Source organism: Lynx canadensis, chromosome A1 (assembly GCF_007474595.2).
Source record: "Lynx canadensis isolate LIC74 chromosome A1, mLynCan4.pri.v2, whole genome shotgun sequence".
NCBI lineage: Eukaryota > Metazoa > Chordata > Mammalia > Carnivora > Felidae > Lynx > Lynx canadensis.
In genome coordinates, this window is record NC_044303.2 from 112,535,094 (window position 1) to 112,557,325 (window position 22,232).

At 38.8% G+C, this 22,232-nt stretch overlaps 1 protein-coding gene across 1 annotated transcript; it reads right to left on the reverse strand.

The window, feature by feature from the left end:
• Positions 1–183: 183 nt before the first annotated feature.
• On the reverse strand, positions 184–11,907 carry LECT2 (leukocyte cell derived chemotaxin 2). The gene is made up of 4 exons (XM_030318652.1): positions 11,661–11,907; positions 10,047–10,143; positions 7,986–8,131; positions 184–488 (listed from the first exon to the last, which is right to left on the reverse strand). Exons 1-4 carry the CDS (start codon positions 11,704–11,706, stop codon positions 322–324), a joined length of 456 nt encoding a protein of 151 aa, XP_030174512.1. The 5' UTR covers positions 11,707–11,907; the 3' UTR covers positions 184–321.
• Between the last annotated feature and the right edge of the window lie 10,325 nt (positions 11,908–22,232).

A 22,232-nucleotide genomic window follows, 5' to 3' on the forward strand; every position in this document is an offset into this window, starting at 1 on the left:
TAGCTAGTTTTAGAAGTACCAAAAATGCAGCCTGGATAGCTGGAAGTCATGTTTGTTAATCCTATGTATTGAAGACTAAGGAAATTTAAACAAACAAGCAAAACCCCTCAGATCCCATATGTAACAGAAAAATCAGAGAACCTTCAGAAATTAGTTGACAATCAAAAATCAGAGTGGCAATGAGTTGAAATAAAACACTATTTTCTATTTTGCACTCATCATGTTTTTATTTGGACACAAATTTCTTGAAAAGTAGGATATGCATCCACGTTTTTAAGAAGATCGTTTTCTATTTAGAAGATCTGGTCATCTGTCTTCTACTTAGAGATATGCAGTAGGATCACTCAAGTCACAGTTTTCAATATGTATATGGGATTGTATGCCAGGATGAACTTTCTGCAAGGGCAATACAGTTCCCAGTTTTTCTCCCTTCTTGATGGAACCTTTATATTTAATTGGCTTAATATGGAACATTTTTATACAAAAACCTAAAAGAAAAGAAATTAAATTAGTTTTTATCTGGGTTTTAGTAGCCTTGAATCAGAAATTCAAAAAATAACAGAAATGGAAGAAAAGACAAAAAAAATGAGTTGATTGAACTCAATGAGGAAATTGAGGAAGATGACAAAATCATACCAGAAATGACTAAAATTACAAGATGCCGAAGGGAAAACAGATTCATATGAAAATTTAATAAAGACATTGAGGAATAACAGAAAAACGCTAGCTGAGAAAATTGAGACTATTAACATATTTTCTTGTTCTCACCCAGAACAATTTCAACTCTAAGACATATTCTTATAAAATGATGAAACTTTAAAGACAAATAAAAATGGACATAATTGGCACAAGATTGAAACTCTTACTAAATACCCAAAGAAAATAATTTTAAAGACAGAAGACCCACCAAATAGATAGGTAGAGTTATTGTAATACTATCATCATAATGTAATATGACAATGTTGAGACCACATATATGAGTTATATCTATAAATGTTAACTCATCTGTTAAAAAAATGTTCCTACTAGCTTAAAAAGCAAAACCCAATTATATCCTATATACAGTAAAACACAACAGTTGAAAAAGGCAAAAAATAAAGGGCTGGATCAAGATTTGTCAAGCAAATGGAAACAATAAGGAAAGCAAGGGTTATGAATCTGTTATCTGAGATTCAGATTCAGGACAAAAAGCATTGAAACAAAAGGAGGACAATTTGTAATGCTAAATCCAATGAAGATACAGCATTTACAACCACCTGCACACTAAACACAAACCATCTATATAAGGCAGAGACTACTGGAGAAACAGGGAGAAATAGAAAACATACTAGAAGATTTTAATACACATATCAGTGAAAACAGTCAAGTAGACAGAATTGTGCTGTCTGACATGGTAGCCACTAGCCACAAGTGGCCAGTCTGCACTTGAAATGTAGCTCATCTGAATTAAATGCACTTTGAGTATAAGATGCATGCTGGATTTTGAAGACAGTACAACAAAAGTAAAATACTAGTAATTTTTATGTTGCATTTTAAAATAATATTATAGACACTGAATTAAATAAAATATATTATTAAAATTAATTTTACCTATTTTTTAACTTTCGTAATGTAACTAGAGAATTTTAAATTATCTTTTTTTTTTTTTTTTAACGTTTATTTATTTTTGGGACAGAGAGAGACAGAGCATGAACGGGGGAGGGGCAGAGAGAGAGGGAGACACAGAATCGGAAACAGGCTCCAGGCTCCGAGCCATCAGCCCGGAGCCTGACGCGGGGCTCGAACTCACGGACCGCGAGATCGTGACCTGGCTGAAGTCGGACGCTTAACCGACTGCGCCACCCAGGCGCCCCAAGAATTTTAAATTATCTATGTGACTTGTATTTCTGTTGGACATTGCTGATTTAGAAGATCTAAACAAAATCAATATAATGTGTCTTATATGCATGTTAAACAATATGTGCACAATTTCAACCCCGCAAGCCAATGTGACAACTACTAATAGTACAGGAAGAACTAAATAAATGGAGAATATAACATGTTAATTAATTAGAAGACTCATTACTTTTAAGATATCAGTTCTCGATTTCATCTGTGTAGTCAATGCAAACCCGAAGTCCCAGCAGAATTTTTGGTGGAAATTGATAAACTGATTCTTTTTTTAATGTACTTTTTAAAGTTTATTTATTTTGAGAGAGAGAGAGAGAGAGAGAGAGAGTGTGTGTGTGTGTGTGTGTGTGTGTGTGTGTGTAAGTGGAGGAGGGTCATAGAGAGTGGGAGAGAGAGAATCCCAAGCAGGCTCCACGCTGTCAGCCTGATGAAGAGCTCAAACTCATCAACCATGTGATCATGAGGCACTCTAGATCATTGAGCTGAGATGAAGAGTCAGAAGCTTAACTGACTGAGCCAACTAGATGCCCCTGATAAACTGATTTTGTAATATATTTGGAAATGCACATGAGGAAGAATTGTCAAGGCAATCTGAAAGAATAAATTTGAAAGATTTATGTTATATCAAGATGTGTTTTTGGTTTTTAATATTTATTTTTAGAGAGAGGGAGTGCAAGTGGGGTAGGGGCAGAGAGAGAGAGAAAGAAAATCCCAAGAAGGCTCCACACTGTCAGTGCAGAGCCCCACGTGGGGTTCAATCTTATGAACCATGAGACCATGACCTGAGCAAAAATCAAGAGTTGGACGCTTAACCAACTGAGCCACCCAGGCGCTCCCAAGATGTATTTTTTTTTTATTTTTTTTTCAACGTTTTTATTTATTTTTGGGACAGAGAGAGACAGAGCATGAACGGGGGAGGGGCAGAGAGAGAGGGAGACACAGAATCGGAAACAGGCTCCAGGCTCCGAGCCATCAGCCCGGAGCCTGACGCGGGGCTCGAACTCACGGACCGCGAGATCGTGACCTGGCTGAAGTCGGACGCTTAACCGACTGCGCCACCCAGGCGCCCCCCAAGATGTATTTTAAAGCTACAGTAATTAAGACAGTTGGATATTTGTGTAAGATCGACACATTGACCAATGAAATACAATAGAAAAATCAGAAACAAACCCATGTTTATTCAGACCATGACTTACCACAAAAGACTATACTGCATTAGAGTAGGGGGAAAAATAGTCTTTTCAGCTTAATGGTACTGAGTCAGAAACTAATGTGAGAAATAAAGATTTTGATCCCTACCTCATTCCTTACACAGAACCCAATTCCAAGTGGATTATAAATCTAAATATGAAAGATGAAGCAATAAAACTTACAGAAGAAAAAAATGCTTTTATGACTTTATGATGAGCAAATGTGTCTTAAACAGGTAAAAACATGTTATCAATAAAGGAAAATACTACCAAATTGGACTAAAAGAAAAATAAGAATTTTTGTTTATTAAAAGACAGCAAAAATAAAGTGTAAAGGTAACCCATGAAGTGGGAGAAGATATTTACAATACATAGATCTGACAGACGACTCATCTACAATATACAAAAAGCTCCTACGTGCCAAGAAGAAAAATGCAGAAAACACAGGGAGAAATACTTGAATAGGCACCTCACAAAAGATAATATCCATGCTATCAATAAATACAAAAAGGTGCTCCGTTGCATTAGCCATCAGGAAAATGTAAGTTAAAGCCAATAATGACATGTCAGGTAAAGGGTTAATATCCAAAATCTATAAAGAACTTCTCAAATTCAAAACCCAAAAACAATCCAGTGAAGAAACGGGTGGAGGACATGAGTAGACACTTTTCCAAAGAAATTAGATGGCTAACAGACTTGTGAAAAATATGGTCAACAACACTCATCATCAAGGAAATAAAAAACAAAACCACAATGAAGTACTTCCTCATACCTGTCAGAATAGCTAAAATTAACAACTCAGGAAACAACATGTTGAAGAGGATGTGGAGAAAGGGGAACCCTTTTGCACTGTTGATGGGAATGCAAACTGGAGTAGCCACTCTGGAAAACAGAATGGAGGTTCCTCAAAAAATTAAAAGTAGGACTACCCTATGACCCAGCAGTTGCACTACTAGGTATTTATTTATCCAAAGGATACAAAAATGCAGATTCAAAGAGGCACATGCACCCCAATGTTCATAACAATGCTATTAAGAACAGTTAAACTATTGAAAAAGTACAAATGTCTATTGACTGATGAATGGATAAAGAAGATGTGGTATATATATAATGGAATATTCAGTCATCAGAAACAATGAAATCTTGCCATTTGCAATAATATGGATGGAACTAGAGTGTATTATGCTAAGCTAAATAAGTCCATCAGAGAAAGACAAATACCATATGATTTCACTTAAATGTGGAATTTAAGAACTAAAACAGGTGAATATAGGGGAAGGGAAGGAAAAGTAAAGATAAAAACGGAGGCAAATCATAAGAAGCTCTTAACTATAAAGAACAAACAGGGTTGATGGAAGGAGGTGGGTGGGGGTTGGGCTAAATAGGTGATGGGTATTAAAGAGGGTACTTGTGATGAGCACTGAGTGTTTTATGTAAGTGATGAGTCACTGAATTCTACTCCTGAAACCAATACTACACTATATGTTAATTAACTTGGATCTAAATAAAAATAAATAAAGCGAATGAGATGCCACTATATACTCATCACAATGGCTGAAATGGGGGAGGGGGCACTTGGGTGGCTCAGTCAGTTAAGTGTTCAACTCTTGATCTTGACTCAGGTCATGATCTCATGACTCATGAGTTTGAGCCTCGTGTTGGGCTCTGCACTGACCATGTGGAGCCTGCTTGGGATTCTTTCTCTCCCTCTCTCTGCCCCTTCCCTGCTTGCACTCTCTCTCTCTCTCTCAAAATAAATAAATTAACTTAAAAAAAAAAGAATTGCTGAAGTGGAAAGTTGGAAGATAGCACCAAGTATTGTGTATGGAGCAACCGGAACTGTTACACACTCCTTGTTGGAGTGTACATTGGAACTACTGCTTTAGGAAACGCATTAGCTGTTAGAGCAGAAGGTACATATGGTACCAAGTGATCCAGCTCTCCCGCTCATACAACATTCTGCCATCAGCGAGTGTGCTGATTCCAATGATGCATTCTGAAACTGGGGAAATTACCAGAGAGTGGATTTGTGGACACACTGGGACCACTGTCAGATGGACCCTCATGAAAATCTACGTTGATCACCTGACCCTAGAAGCCTCTATTCTGACTGATCGACCACATTGGCCTTTCGGGTGTCCAAGAATTAAGTCTCAGTTGTTGAGCAAGTGTCCAGTAGTCTCTGAGAAGTGCAATTCTTTCTTCTTCCCCAGTGTACAGCCATCCTGCTTAATGGTGGCAGTTGCCTTTGAGGACAGCTAGAAGTAAGGTTTATGGTATAAATTTTAGGCTGTGTGAACTAATCTTTGACTAATCTTTGACAAACCTTTGACTAATCTTTGACAAATTGTGGTTTATATACACAATGGAGTACTACATGGCAATGAGAAAGAACGAAATATGGCCCTTTATGGTATAAATTTTAGGCTGTGTGAACTAATCTTTGACAAAGCAGGAAAGAACATCCAATGGAAAAGAGACAGTCTCTTTAACAAATGGTGCTGGGAGAACTGGACAGCAGCATGCAGAAGGTTGAAACTAGACCACTTTCTCACACCATTCACAAAAATAAACTCAAAATGGATAAAGGACCTGAATGTGAGACAGGAAACCATCAAAACCCTAGAGGAGAAACCAGGAAAAGACCTCTCTGACCTCAGCCGTAGCAATCTCTTACTCGACACATCCCCAAAGGCAAGGGAATTAAAAACAAAAATGAATTACTGGGACCTTATGAAGATAAAAAGCTTCTGCACAGCAAAGGAAACAACCAACAAAACTAAAAGGCAACCAACGGAATGGGAAAAGATATTTGCAAATGACATATCTGACAAAGGGCTAGTATCCAAAATCTATAAAGAGCTCACCAAACTCCACACCCGAAAAACAAATAACCCAGTGAAGAAATGGGCAGAAGACATGAATAGACACTTCTCTAAAGAAGACATCCGGATGGCCAACAGGCACATGAAAAGATGCTCAACGTCGCTCCTTATCAGGGAAATACAAATCAAAACCACACTCAGATATCACCTCACGCCAGTCAGAGTGGCCAAAATGAACAAATCAGGAGACTATAGATGCTGGCGAGGATGTGGAGAAACAGGAACCCTCTTGCACTGTTGATGGGAATGCAAATTGGTGCAGCCGCTCTGGAAAGCAGTGTGGAGGTTCCTCAGAAAATTAAAAATAGACCTACCCTATGACCCAGCAATAGCACTGCTAGGAATTTACCCAAGGGATACAGGACTACTGATGCATAGGGGCACTTGTACCCCAATGTTTATAGCAGCACTCTCAACAATAGCCAAATTATGGAAAGAGCCTAATTGTCCATCAACTGATGAATGGATAAAGAAATTGTGGTTTATATACACAATGGAGTACTACATGGCAATGAGAAAGAATGAAATATGGCCCTTTGTAGCAATGTGGATGGAACTGGAGAGTGTGATGCTAAGTGAAATAAGCCATACAGAGAAAGACAGATACCGTGTATTTTCACTCTTATGTAGATCCTGAGAAACTTAACAGAAACCCATGGAGGAGGGGAAGGAAAAAAAAAAAAAAGGTTAGAGTGGGAGAGAGCCAAAGCATAAGAGACTCTTAAAAACTGAGAGCAAACTGAGGGTTGATGGGGGGTGGGAGGGAGGGGAAGGTAGGGATGGGTATTGAGGAGGGCACATTTTTGGATGAGCACTGGGTATTGTATGGAAACCAATTGGACAATAAATTTCATATATTGAAAAATAAATAAAATAAATAAAATAAAAATAAAAAATTTTAGGCTGTGTGACGGAGCCCTTCCTCAAAGGAGCTGAGCCTTGGTTTCTTTCAAGGGGCCCTGGGCTTGTGAACTGGTGCAAGTCTGGGGATGGGAGGCAGTTTTGTGACCCAGTATGGTGATGATTGAAGTCACGATTTTGTTCATCAGACCTAGAGTGTTTCCATTTATACAAATCAAATCAGGCTTTAGTGGGCTACCCGTTTGTTCAGTTCTTGGGTCACCATGATTAACTAGACAATGCCACAGATCTCTGTCGTTCAGATGAATCTGATGGCCTCTTCAGCTCTGCAGCCTGTTAGGTAACCATGCCAACCTTGCCCTTGCTTACTAAGTGGACTCCATCCAGTGGCAGCAGTTTCTCTTGTCATTTGGGTCCTATAGAGAATAACCACCATAGAGCCCTTGAGGATGTGAGCTCCCTCACAAAGTGTTTCTTATCGTGGTGAGGGGAGTGTCCTCAGGGCCTGTTTCTGACAGGAATGCAGATTTGTGTTCATTAAAAGACACATGCAGGAAAGTTCATGGAATTTTCATAATTGCCTGAAACTTGATACTACCCAGATGTCCACTTAGAGAAGAATGATTACGTAGATGAAGATCTATGCATAGAATCAAGCCCTCTACATCAATGAGAATGAAGGAACTAGAAGGACACACACAAGTAAACAGTAAGCCCAATACCTGGAGTACTGGGTGACCCAGCTTAACCTAGAACATAGAAGCCTTTGAAAATATTTTCCAGCCAACTTTTGCAGGAATGCCAACATCTTTGAATTGTAGGATTTGATGAATGAAAGTATTTATTTATTATAGTAGATACTGTTGAAAGTGATCTTGTTTGTAGACTATTAGGCAAAACCACATGGGCCACAAGAAGAAAGCCCTTCAGTCAGCTGTGGGGTTAGGTAGAGTGTGTGCATAAAGAAAATGATTTCAGAGGAAGAGTTGGAACATTTGAAAATGCATCTAGCTGTTTTAGTTTGGTACCCTATGGCCTTTGTATTCTAGATGTTACTATTTTGAAGGACGTATGACACTTCGGCATATGGCATGTGCATTAAATAAATAAGCATCAAACATTTCCAGCATGTTTCCCAGGTATAGACAGCACCTCTCACCTCTTCCAGATATCCGAACTCCATTATTAATGGCATTTTTGTTCTTATAAGGTTTCTCCTGGCCTACAATCGTTCCGGTGAAAGGCGCATACACAGTCGATCCATCAGAGCACAAGACGTCCACACCCTGGTGAGGCCTATGATTTCTAAAATGTAAATAAGAATGAACAGACTGAGGAAACTGTCCTAGGAACTTTATTGCCCAGAAACGTGGTGTTAGCCCACTGTTCCCAGACTAGGATATCAAACCCTGAAACTGCTACACCATATTGGGAGGTCCCAGGTTTCCTCTCTTTAGCACAATTTTAACCTCCCTTCCTGCAGGTAGTAATAACCATATTGTAAAGATTAAAGTCTTTAGGATAGTATTTGGTATATGGAGAGCCTTTAAGAATTCATTAGCTATTATTGTTATGTGGCATTTTGGGGAAATGAGACAATCTATGTAAGTAAATTTTTAAAACGTATTTATTCTTTTGAAGTTTATTTATTTTGAGAGAAAGAGTGCAGGGGAGGGGCAGAGAGAGGGGGAGAGAGAATCCCAAGCAGGCTTCATGCTGTCAGTACAGAGCCTGATGCAGGACTTGATCCCTTGAACCGTGAGATCATGACCTGAGCCGAAATCAAGAGTCAGACAGTTACCTGACTGAGCCACCCAGGGGTCCATATGTAAGTAAATGTTTAAAAGATTTTTTTAACGTTTATTTATTATTGAGAAACAGAGAGGGACAGAGCATGAGCATGAGAGGGGCAAAGAGAGAGGAAGACACAAATCCGAAGCAGGCTCCAGGCTCCGAGCTGTCAGCACAGAGCCCGACTTGGGGCTCAAACTCACAAACCGTGAGATCATGACCTGAGCTGAAGTCAGACACTTAACTGACTGAGCCACCCAGGTGCCCCCATATGTAAGTAAATTTTATAGATATATGACTCTTCACCCCTTCAAGACCAGTTGTAAAAGAGTTATCTCCTTATGGAAACCTATCATAAAAGAATCATATGTTACCCTCATCTTATTTTTGTCTCAGTGACCAGAAGTTGTCATAAACAACATTTTTTGTATATGGTATTTTAACACAGTGAGTGATACCTCCTGAGTTTATTAAAGTGGGTCAAGAACAAGCACAAAATGATCCCAGATTGTGAGATTTCTTGAAGTTGTCTCTGAAAATCCTCACTGTTGTTTACATTCACTCTTTCCAGCCCCCTCTCCCTTCTAATAGGCTAGCACCTGAAAAATGCAATTGGTGAGGATTGTTAGAATTGTGTATAAAGCAACACTGAGTGGGATTCCAAGTGAAAAACCAGTAAATTATTGTAGAAGTCAAGTGCATACACACTTTCGGGTATGAACAAATTAAGTCTTAATTCTGGCAATTGAGCGGCCATTTTTCCATATTTCTCATCTCAACCCTGCTGCTCCAGGTATTTGAGGTTGCTTTGTAAGTAGCATTTGTTTAAGTGAGAGCTCCACTATAATTAGGATGGAGATCGATGATGCAGTTGGACACATGGCTATTTCATCAGAGAGTGGCACCCCTAAGGTGGTGCTGTGCATTATTGAAAATTCACAACTGTGTCCCTTATTGTTTAGAAGAAATGGCCTGTCGAGGGCCAGCCTCTGATGTTGAACTCCCACATCCCGGGTCAGTGACATCATGGTGTGATGGGAAGAGGAACCAAAAGCGTGAATCCTTATGCAGCTTTTCCCACCTCCAACTGTGGTGGACAGGTGCCTTAACCCTTCATACCTCAGTTCAAGTCCCTCTTGAATAAAATGTGATAGTAATGTTGATTTTCACCTTGGAAAAACCAGGTGGGTAACGCTGAGAAGGAAAACATGCATTTGCTCCCCTTTCTCTTTATTACATGCTTTATCCCCAATTCAGAGGCTATCCTTGAAACAGAGGTCTCAGAAGTTGCTCTAAAGATAGTAGTCCAGCTGGTTTCATCGCTGTGTCCTGCTGTTAAAGGGAAATGACCATGAGCGTTTGAGGCAAGGACACTAAGCAAAGGGGTTAAGAACCAAAAGAATTTATGGTTATTTGTGAAGCCCCATACCTTTGAGCAGTATACTGGCCACAGCCATGGCTGTCACATGTCCTGATCTCATTGGAAGACTTGCCAGCACAGATATTAGCCCATGGTCCAGCCAGAGCTAAAAAAGAGAAACATGACAAGCAGATTTCCTGGCCTCACATATTTCCAGTCTCTTTTTACCTTGTCAGTCTTCTGGTAGCTTCAACGCTTCTGTTTTCACTATAGTTTTTCTCTAACTTTCTATATTTTATGGGCAGGTGTTCCTTTAATTCCCGATTCGGGTGTAAAGTTCGCTTTTTCCTTTACCATAAAATTCTGTCTTATGACATACACTGTATTTGTAAATGTGTTTATTTATAAGCATTAATCTCCATCATTACGGTTTATTTCAGATTATCAACTAATAAATGCCCTAAGTTATGATTCTCAAACTTTCTTTGCTTATTACTTGGGACCGCTGTGTTTAGGTTAAGCAAAAATAATCAAACAGCATGGTGCCAAGAAAAAATTCAAGAAATTCTAAAGTAACTTTGAGATGTTCCTTTATCGTTAGTCCTAAAAATCAGATCCAAGAAAATGTTTGAATTGAAGAAGCAAACTCTGAACTAGCAAAGCAGACTCTGAACTGAATAGATCTCTTTTCTGTCTGCAAACATGGAAGAGGGAGATTCTTAGAAATAAGAACATGTCGGACCAATTTAGCCTAGAGTGGAGGGAGAAGACAAGGGAAGGGAGTAGAAATATATGAAAAATTGTGAAGTAGTAAAACATGGAGGAAGGGCTGGCTCTCTCAGTGTATTTTGTACACACTTGTTTTAGGTGCATCTTCTCTTTAGTATATGCTAAATTGAGATAAATGCTCAATTGAATTAAATTTCCCAGATTTCCAATGTTAACGTTCACAGAGAGATGCAGTTAGCCAACTCATCCTTTCACTTCAGAATAAACTAACAAAACAGAAGCAAAAGCAAGAACCAGCTAATTTGATTGTTGATTTTCGTCAAAGATATTTTACTATTCATTAATATATGTGATGTGAGAGGAACAACAGAATATGGCTATTTAAGTTTATATGGCTGTTTAAGTATATTCTTTAATATATTTTTTAGAAGATGGGCTTCAAATGTCTTATACCTTTGAGCCAAACTTCAAGTCAACATCTTGATCGAGATACAATACCATCACTTTGGCAACTAGTATTTATCCTGGGGAATTGAGGCAGATATTAGGTGATTTATTAGCGTATTCATTTTTCCTCTCCTGCTGTGATGGTTAAGGGAGCGAGAGTTCCCTTTGCCATAATCCACGCCAGTCGCTGCGTAAGGAATTCTCCAAATCAAATTCTTATACAAACTTCTTATTTTCTAATTATGTTCCAATTAAATCCTAGGCCAAGATTAATAGACTTTTCTTAAAGTCCTCTATTCCACTTTTATGATTCCCTTGTTCAAGAAGGACAGCATTCAGGTGGAAGTCAGGAGAAGTCCCCCTTTCCCCTGTATTCTTCCTAGTCCATTTTCAGTAGTCAAACACACACATTTCTGTTGTGGTTGTGATATTCCTGACTTTTGAATCTATTACTGAAATCCGTTTTTTAAAATTAGCCAAGATTCTAAAATTGTTTTTTGCACTTACCAGTCGAAATGAAGACAGCAAAAAGGAGGATTTCTGTGGAAAACATTTGGCTTTTGCTTTCCTTGTGATGTTTCTTTCTCTGATAATTGGAATTGCCCCCACACTCTTTGAAGAATAGCCAAGGTTGAATTATGTAGCCTTGGAATTCTGCATCATTCACGTCTTTCGTTTACTGTGAGACACACAGAAAAACAAGAATGAAGCAAGTCAAAGTCAAATATTCCCTGGGTAGCTATTTGGTTCACATGTAGGGCCTATGTAAAAGTGTTTGATCTGAAGAAGGAGTTAATTTTATTGGAAATGCTGACTAAACATTAACAGAAAGTGATAAGGTAGCTGACTGTCTTCTGGGCTGCAACTTCATGAATGGCTGTGTACATAGGAAAAACACAAAAATATGCACAGATTAATTTTAAGATAATAGGTACCTCTCAGGAAGGAGGGAAATAGAATTGTGGAGGGGTATACAGAGTGCTTAAACTCTAAAATACTTAGTAAAAATGTGAGAAGGAAACATGTGAAAGTATTTGTTAATTATTAGAGGTAGATACATGGCTATTTGTTATATGAATCTCTGTGCTTTTCTATATTTTTCAACAAATAGACACTATTTCTGTGTATTAACATCTCTTTCTTGTTATGCTTAATATTATAACAGGCCTTGGGATTTTCTACAGAAACATCCCCCTTTAAATAACTTGTCAGTAGCTGTGGGAGACTGAGATTGTGGCCCCAGTTCTTTTTACCCTTCCCTGAATCCACACCCTTCCCATGACTCTAAGGAGGCAGAAGGCCTTTCAAACGTTTGGTATGTGTTTCAGCTGTATGACATGCTGTGACCGATCAAAGGAGACACAAGTGACAGTTCGTGAGTACAGCTTGAGCCCTACGGGGTGTCGTGTCTTTCGCCTTCTTGTGTTCTGCCTTGGCCGTGCAAAGAGCCTTCCCAGACTAACCTGCTGGCCCCAGGAAGAGAGTAAAAGTCCCGTGGAACAGAGTCACTGTAGCCAAGCCACCGTAACTGAAGCCAGCCTAGCACACCCCTTAATTTATAGTAGAAAATCATCAGCTCTCACAGTTATTGAACAGAGTAAACGCCATGGTGTTCAAAGAACTATTACAGGAGTTGAAGCAAATATAAGCTAGCTAACCCAACAGTTGTTTGAAAGGCTGGCTAATGCCCGTTTTGAAGTGGTAGGAGGCACTGTCACTGTTCTCTTGTGTATCCTCCATGACTGTAAGGAGTGTTGAGGTGGTTGCCGCGTGCTAGAGATCTTTTGATGAGAAACTCTGACCTATTCACAGTTTTGCATAAGACCTTTATCTTCTCTGAGCTCTACTTCCTCATAAGGAAATGTGTGTGGAAGTAAGGTGACTTGTTGGGCTACAGTTACTGAAGGGCATTTAACTTTTGCAAGACAAGCTCAACTATCGGCATTAAATTGACCTCTCATTTCTCCCCCATGCTTTGACTGTTTTACTTTTCTCAGCACTTTCACCAAAGCCAGAGGGAACCTGGAGGAAGAGGAGAAATTCAAACTGGCTATAACTTAGCTTTGAGGGCAGTGGTGCTAAAGTCTACTTCCGGCATCAAGATTAACTAAAAGTTACTTGCCTCTTTCACCACATCATTCTCCCGTCTAGTTAGAAGAGTTTGAGGTAAAATTACATGAGAGCTCATGCAATTGCAAGACTCAGATTGTTTCTTCCTCTTGCCCCAGCTTCTCTGTACCTGTCTCCTGCTTCCTCTGATATGGGTAGTTCAATTCCAGAGTGAGAGGGTTGGCTGTATTCCAGGAGCCAATGAACAAATTGCTTATGATAAAAATCACTGAATCGTATGCTTTTCTCTGATTAGCCAAAGAAAGCACTTGATTTTCTTCTCTCAGGGCTATTGTATCCTTTTGTTAATAGTTTCTTAATTGATTTTTAAGAAGTAGCTATATTACAGAACACTAAATCACAGAAGAGTTGAAGTTTTGGGTATGTCTGAGTGCTTCCATTTGGGAACAATTTACATGAAACCTGTTTGGTTTTCCTTAACTGTGGGAATAGTGGGCTAGAGGGTGAAGATATAATTTCTTTGGTAGCTTTGATCTTTGATTTGATCTGCAGTTTGGAGGCCTTTGTGAAAGAGAGGAGGTCAGCGTGCTTTGCAAAGGGTTGTTGGCCTGGGTACCTGACCAAACGCACTGGATCCTTCCTTCTGTGTTTCACTAAAATGAACCTACCTAGAAATAGCATGCTGTGTTAAGCTACTGATTTATTAAACAAATGCCTTCAGAAATCTGAAATTAGTCCAGAACTGCTCTGCTAAAGTCTGTCCTAGTCATGATAAGAATGAAGAAGGCATTAAATACAAGTTGTGGCCAGTAGAGCCTTAGCCTCATGATGAGGCCTTGTGTGTCACTTTCCATCTCTGATTTAAGAATGCCAAATGAACATTTAAATCCATTCTACCTTCTCCCACCCCCTTCCCCTCACTCCTGCCACCCCCCACAAATCCTCTGTGCGGACAGACAACGGTAACAATTGCAAGTATGACACATTAGTCACCACAGCTTTGGGAAGTGCAGTTAGCAAAGGGGAGGCGTTTGATTACAAAAATCATTTTATTTTTATTTATGTGTTTATTTTATTCCTTTTTCTTTTTAAATTTACTTTTAATGTTTATTTTTGAGAGAGAGAGAGTGCGCATATGAGTGTGGAAGAGGGGCAGAAAGAGACGGAGACACAGAATCTGAAGCAGGCTCCAAGCTCTGAAGTGTTAGCACAGAGCCCGACTTGGGGCTCAGACCCACAAACCATGTGATCATGACCTGAGCCAAAGTTGAACACTTAACCAACTGAGCCACCCAGGATCCCCCCCAAAATAATTTTAATATGGAGAATCATTCCTAGTTTTCCAATGTATGGGGCAGTTGACTTATCCTAGAAAACAGGAACTTGAAGCATTTTCTAATAAGCCATTTACTTTTTCACTCACAGGATAATGGGGGAGGGGGGGAGGGGACAGGTTGTGATTCCTAAAACCGGCATTAGATTTTATTTGCTTTTTTTTTTAATGTTTTATTTATTCTTGACAGAGAGAGCATAAGCGAGGGAGGGGCAGAGAGAGAGGGAGACACAGAATCTGAAGCAGGCTCCAGGCTCTGAGCTGTCAGCACAGAGCCCGACACGGGGCTCGAACTCACAGACCACGAGATCATGACCTGAGCGGAAGTCGGACGCTCAACCGACTGAGCCCCCCAGGCACCCTGGATTTTATTTGCTTTAAATTAAGTTGTAAACTACTGAAAAGGGAAAGCTCTTTTTATGAAATGTAGACATACAACACAACTTTGTGTCATGTCTAACACAGTATTTCAAGGTTAGAGGGATGTGGCCAGGAGGTTTGCTGACTAGAGGCTACTGAGGGAACATTATCTGTGTCAGAGTGGCAACTGTGAAGTGCAGGTACCATTACTTTCCTGCCTACATCCAAGGCAGACATTACTTATCAAGCATGGTCATCTGTCTAACTCTACTCAGATGTGTCCTCATGATCTTGCTCCTCACAGAGTCTTTCCCAACTGGGAAAGCATCTTGATTAACATCTACTTCTCAGGGCGCCTGGGTGGCTCAGTCGGTTATGCGTCCAACTTTGGCACAGGTCATAATTTCACAGTTCGTGAGTTCAAGCCCTCCTTGGGCTCCGTGGTGACAGCTCAGAGCCTGGAGCCTGCTTCAGATTCTGTGTCTCCCTCTCTCTCCACCCCTCCCCCGCTCACGTGCTCATGTGCGTGCTCTCTCTCAAAAATAAACATTAAAAAAATTACAAATAAAAATAAAATAAAATCTACTTGTCATTCTTGATTGAGGTAAATTTATCTTAATCCAGAGTCTGCTCTTATTTATTTTATTTTATTTTACTTTATTTATTTATTTATTTTTTATTTGTAATTGTATTTTTTTCAGTATCCCAGACTCAGACACAGGCAGGGTGAGTGACTCAAATTCATCAAGTTACTGGAAGATAAATGAACACAGAGGTAGATAGATAAGTAGGTATGACTTTCATTGGAGGTGATTCCTCTTTTCTGAGGGGTTGTACTCCCTTCTTGATGTTGGAGCCCTTGGAGAAGTGGTTTGATCAATTTGGAATGAGAACGATAAGAGATAAAGAATTTTAAGGGCTTTTCCAACCAACTATGTGGAATCTTTTAAATTTTTTCCTCTTGATTAAATGGACTAGAAAACATGTCCCTCTTGAGTGACACCAAATGCACCCATGAACCTCTGTCTCTTTGATTCCCTTTCTGGCACCCTAAGCCCATGTTTTTCAACTGGGAGTACCTGGATGTAGGCCAGGTAACACAAAAGCAGTGACACTCGGTATCTGTTTTTTTAGGATTTGGGAGTGGGGCGAGAGGAAGAGGAATAACCATTATTTATTTACTATAGTAAGTGTGTTTTTTTATATCTGCTGACATATTAATATTTTTAATTAATATTTAATTTATATATTATAAAATTTACCCTTTTAAATTTTGTAAAATTTATTTTAAATTAAATAAAACCCTTTTTTAGTCTGTTTACAAAATCACACAAATATTACCAGAACTTTTGTCACCCCCAAATGAAAAACCATACATGTTAGTAACCACTCCCCATTCCTACTATCCCCAGCTCCTGGCACCTGTTGATCTACTTTTCCTCTTTTTGAATTTGCCTATTCTGGACATTTCATATAAATGAAATCCTTCAATATTTGGCCTTTCCTGTCTGGTTTCTTTCACTTAACATAATGTGTTCAGGGTTCATCCATGTTGTAATATGTATCAGAACTTTATTCCTTTTTATGATTGGATAATAGTCCAGTGCATGAACATACTCATTGTGTAGTTGAGGGATATTTGGAAGGTCTCCACTTTTGGCTATTATGAATAATACTGTTATAAACAATCAGCTACAAGTTTTTGTGTGGCCATGTGTCTTCAGTTCCCTTGGGTCTGTCCCTAGGAGTGGAATTGCTGTGTGTTTAACTTTTTGAGGAACTGTTAACCTGTTATCCAAAGCAGGTGCATCAGTTTACATTTGCACCAACAATGCATGAAAGTTCCATCTTCTCCATGTCTTTACCAATGCTTGTTATTATCTCTTTTTGTTTTTTTAATGTTTATTTTTGAGAGAGAGACAGAATGCAAGTGGGGGAGGGCCAGAGAGAGAGGGAGACACAGAATCTGAAGCAGGCTCCAGGCTCTGAGCTGTCAGCACAGAGCCCGAGGGGCCCATGAGGTCATGACCTGACATGAAGTTGGTTGCTCAACTGACTGAGCCACCCAGGTGCCCCTTATTATCTCTCTTTTTAATTATAGCTATTCTAGGGGATACAAAGTGGTATCTAATTGTGGTTTGGATTTGAATTTCTCTCATAACCAGTGAGGTTGAACACCTTTACGTGTGCTTATTGCCCATTTGTATATCTTCCTTGGAGAAATGTCTTATTTAAATCTTTTGCTAAGTTTTCAATTGAGTCATTTAACCTTTTATTGTTGAGTTGTAAGAGTTATTTTTTATCTTCTAGGTACTAGTCTTTGTCAGATACATGATTTCCAAATATTTGGTTTCACCATATGTGTTGTCTTTTCACTTTCTTGATGGTGTTCTTTGAAGGTCAGAAGTTTTTAATTTTAATGAAGTTTACTGTATTTTTTTTCCTTTGGCTGCTGGTGTTGCAGGTGTCATATCTAAAAAATCATTTTCTGATCCAAGGTCATGAAGACTTATGCCTTTATTTTATTCTAAGAGTGTTAAATTTTACATTTAGGTCTTTGATTCATCTTGAGTTAATTTTTATATATGGTGTGAAGTAGGGGTTCCAAGTGTATCTTTTTGTATGTAGCTGTCTGGTTTTTCTAGCACCATTTGTTAAAAAGACATATCATTTCCCTCCTGTAATTTTGTTTTATTTATTTTTATTTATTTTATTTTGTTTTATTAAAAAAGTTTTTTAACGTTTATTCATTTTTGATAGACACAGAACGCAAGTGGGGGAGACGCAGAGAAAGAGGGAGACACAGAATCTGAAGGAAGCCTCAGGGGCTCTGAACTGTCAGCACAGAGCCTGGTGCAAGGCTCAAATCCACGAACTGTGAGATCATGACCTGTGCTGAAATGGGACATTTAACTGACTGAGCCATCCCGGAACCCCTCATGTAATTTTATTTTCTGTACCCCTGTTGGAATTCTGTACTCTTGATTCTGTTTCATTGATCTATATGTCTGCCCCATGCCAATAATGCACAGACTTGACTATGCTTTCTAGTAAATTTTGAAATCAGGAAGTATGAGTCTTCCAACTTTTTATTTTCAAAAATTGTTTTGGTTATTCTGGATTCTTTGTATTTTCATATGAATTTTACAATCAGCTCGTCAGTTTCTGGAAAAAGACTGACAGGTGGCTGAAATTTTGATAGAGATTGAGTTGAATCTGTAGATCTGTCTGGGAAGTATTGTCATCTTAATGATATTAACCCCCCAAGTTTTTTTTTTAATTTTTTAAATGTTTATTTATTTTTAAGAGAGGGAGAGAGACAGAGCCTGAGTGGGGGAAGGGTAGAAAGAGGGAGACAAAGAATCTGAAGCAGGCTCCAGGCTCTGAGCTGTCAGAGCAGAGCCCGATGTGGGGCTTGAACTCACAGACCATGAGATCATGACCTGAGCCGAAGTAAGACACTCAACCGACTGAGCCACCCAGGCTCCCCTCCCCAAGTTTTGAACATTTATTTAGGTCCTCTTTAATTTATTTCAGTGAGTTTTGTAGTTTTCAAGGTATACATCTTACACTTCATTTGTTAAATGTATTACTAAGTATTTTATGGTTTTTGCTGCTCTTACAAATGGAATTTTTTTAACTTTTTTTAAAATGTTTATTCATTTTTGAGAGACAGAGAGAGACAGAGCGCGAGTGGAGGAGGCACAGAGGGAGGGAGAGACAGTGAATCTGAAGCAGGCTCCAGACTCTGAGCTGTCAGCACAGAGCTTTATGTGGGGCTCGAACTCACCAACCGTGAGATTATGGCCTGAGCCGAAGTCATATGCTCAACTGCCTGAGCCACCCAGGTGCCCCAAATGGAATTGTTTTCTTAATTGCATTCTCATATTGTTCCTTCCTAGTGCATGGAAATGCAACTGCTTTTTGTATATATATCTTCTGTCGTACAATTTTGCCAAATTAATTTATTAGCTCTAAGAGTTTTCATTTTTTTGATGGATTCCTTAGTTTTTTTTGATATACAAGCTTATATCATCTGCAAATAGGCCTTCCTATTCCCCTGTTCCTCATTACTACCTTCTTTTGTGTGCAGTAGATATTTTCTTGTGTACCTTTTATTTCCATGTCATTTCTTTTACCATATATTTTTCAGTTCTTAATGGTTACCCTGGTAATTAAAACTTAACTTTAACAGTCTAATTCAGATTAATACCAACTGAATTGCAATCATATACAAAAAGTTTCCCCCATATAGCTCCATTCTGCCACTCCTCTTCTTTGCTTTGTCATACAAATTATACCTGTATATATTGTGTGCTCATCAACACCCAGATTTAGAATTATTGCTTTATTCACCTATGTAGTTACTTCAATGGTACTTTTTATTTATTTATTTTTGTATGGGTTCGAGTTATTATTTAGTGTCCTGTCATTTCTGCCTGAAGGACTTTCTTAGCATTTCCTGTAGAGCAGGTCTTTTAGCAACAAATTCTCTCCAGTTTTGATTATCTGCAAATATCTTAACTTCTTCATTTTTGAAGGATAGTTTTGCCAGTTGTAGAATTCTTATTTAGCAGGTGTTTTTCTTTCAGTACTTTCAGTTTTGTTTTGTTTTTGTTTTGTTTTCTGTACTATGTCCTCCCAATGCCTTTTGGCCTCCACAGTTTCTGATGATGAATCAACTGTTAGCCTCCTTGAGAATTCCTTGTATGTGATGGTTGCTTTCAAGATTCTGTTTTTGCCTTTGTCTTTTGATTGTTTGAGTATGATGTGTCTGGTCTTTGAGTTTTTGAGTTTTCCTTACCTAGATTTTGTTGAGCTCCTTAGTTGTGTACATTAATGTTTTTCATCAGATTTGAGAAGTTTCCAGCCGTTATTTCTTTAGATATTCTTTCTGCCTTTCTCTTTCTCTCTCCTGTCCTTCTGGGACTCTGTTATGCATATATTGGTATTCTTGAGGATGCTGCACAGGTCTCTGAGCCTCTGTACATTTGTCTTTATTATTATTATTATTATTATTGTTCCTGAGACTAGGTAATCTTAATAGACCTATCTTCAAGTTTGCTCATTCTTTCTTCTCCCTTCAGGTGTTGAGCCTCTCTAGAGATTTTTTTTAAATTTCAGTTATTGTGTTTTCCAGCTGTAGAATGCATTTTATATATGCATACATTTTATATACATATATAAAATTTCTGCCACTTTATTGAAATTCTCTATTTGGTGAAACATTGTTTTCATACTTTCCTTCAGTTCTTTATAAATGATTTCTTTTAGTTCTTTGAACATATTTAAAGTACTGACTTATAATCTTTTTCTAGCCTGTGCAGCATCTGCTTTTCCTAATGACAACATCTATTGGCTGCTCTCTGTGCTGAGTCCTCATGTAAAATTTTGTGGCTTTTTCTGATTGTCAGAGCCTTGACCCCCATGGGAAGTGCTTGTACCTGTACAAAATGTAAATGTCCTCTCTCTTTATTTGTACTGTGTGCTAGGGACAAAGGATCAAAAGTGAGGAGGTTACTCCTTACAACTCATCAAACGTACACTTTCTGCCTTCACAGCTTACAGCCACTAATATTTTACCTGAGGTTGCTCTCAAGATCTCTTGTGAACTGATTGACTCTCCATCTCTGGCAAACCTTATAGCTAAAAGACATAAAATAAAACAAGACCACTCTAGCCTGCAATATTTAAATTATACATGAATTTTTCCCAATAAAAATTTTCTTTATCTCATTGGGCACAAGTATATAACCAACAAAGACTCTATACCTGCTCTTCATTTAAATCCACTTTTTTCACAAATGAGAGTCTCTTGGTTTTAAAATCCTGCCTAAAGATTTTGTCTCACCACTGACCATTTGATTATAAGATTCTAGAATGTACTAAGCCCCAGTCAATAGACAACCCTCACTCTGTCAAATACTTCCAGACCCACAGTGGGCATATTTCCTCACCCAGTTTCACCATCTGCTAGTACTTTGACCAACAGAGAGCAAACAGCCCAGGGCCACCTAGGGAAATACAGACTTAGATTACCTCAAACCATGGTAAACAGATGTAATGGGCCCACTGAGCTTTGAACCCTCAAATTGCACCACACACAGACATGGTCAGAGCACTGCCAGAGGTTACAACACACACATTCTTGGCACCATTGTTCTGATTGACTCAGACCAGCTGAACTTCTTAAACTGAATGATAAATTCATTACAACAATGGAAGAAATGATGCTCTTCTGTTCAGGGATTAAAATGTCTCTCTAGCTACTGATACCTGCTGAAAAAGAAACTGACTTCGAAAGTTACAGTGCTACTTCACCGTTCCACAATTCAAGCCAGCCCACATTTGGTGGGCAGTGTGTGTGCAAGGCGCTGGTGCAGCACTGTGAGAATGGAAGAGGAGTCGGGAGGCAAATAAGCCAGGACAGCCTGAGAACTTGGGAGGGGTCAACCCTGGACACGAGAATGAGGATGACAATGGGTCAGAATGTACGACACAGGCAAAGGGAGTGTTGATTGTCCTGTAGCTGCCTGAGCCCATGAAGGATTTCAGAGCGCCTTATAAATCAAGCCCAATGCTACTGTTTGCTTGTTTCCAGGAGTAAAGATGGGATTTTTGGATTTCATTTGACTCTAGGGAGATCTGGAACTGCTCCAGGAAGATTTGCGTTGGATGCTATGAAAGAGGATAAGGAAGTAATTGTTGGATATGTAAATACATTTGTGTAAGGGTGAGGTACATTTGTGTTTCTGTCTTCAAAGTTTACTTTTAAAGTGTTTTATGAGAAGTGATATCAGAGATATAAAACAATTTTTTTGTGGTTGCTAAATAGAAACCATCAGGAAAAGAAATGTAGTTGGACCTGTTGGACATCAAAGATAGAGATTGTGACATTCAGAGTTCATCACCCTACCTAAACTGAACCTGATCCAGACAGCAAGGTAAACAGAAGTTTACAGGGACAATAGAATAGTTCTAGGATGGAAGGATCTTTTGTAATTCTAAATTCAGATGTTTTTGACCCTTGAACAATAGGGATTCGAACTCTGTGGGTCTACTTATATGCAGATTTGGGGGGGGTTGTCAATACAATACAATACTGTAAATGTATTTTCTCTTCCTTGACTTTCTTAGTAACATTTTCTTTAGCTTACTTTATTAAAGAATACAACATATATAGAAGATACAAAACATGTCTGTTGCAGTTAGTTGACTGTTTTATTTTGATAAACAGGCTTCTGATCAAACAGTCTATTCATAATTAAGTTTTGGGGGAGTCAAAAATTATACATGACTGCTCAGGGGATCAGTGC

Excerpts from the sequence above, each read along its gene's own strand:
- LECT2 (XM_030318652.1), bottom strand. The coding sequence starts at position 11,706 with ATGTTTTCCACAGAAATCCTCCTTTTTGCTGTCTTCATTTCGACTG. Across the intron at positions 10,144-11,660 it reads TGCTGTCTTCATTTCGACTG|CTCTGGCTGGACCATGGGCT; the intron begins GTAAGTGCAAAA and ends TCTCTTTTTTAG. Across the intron at positions 8,132-10,046 it reads GGCCAGTATACTGCTCAAAG|AAATCATAGGCCTCACCAGG; the intron begins GTATGGGGCTTC and ends TTTACATTTTAG.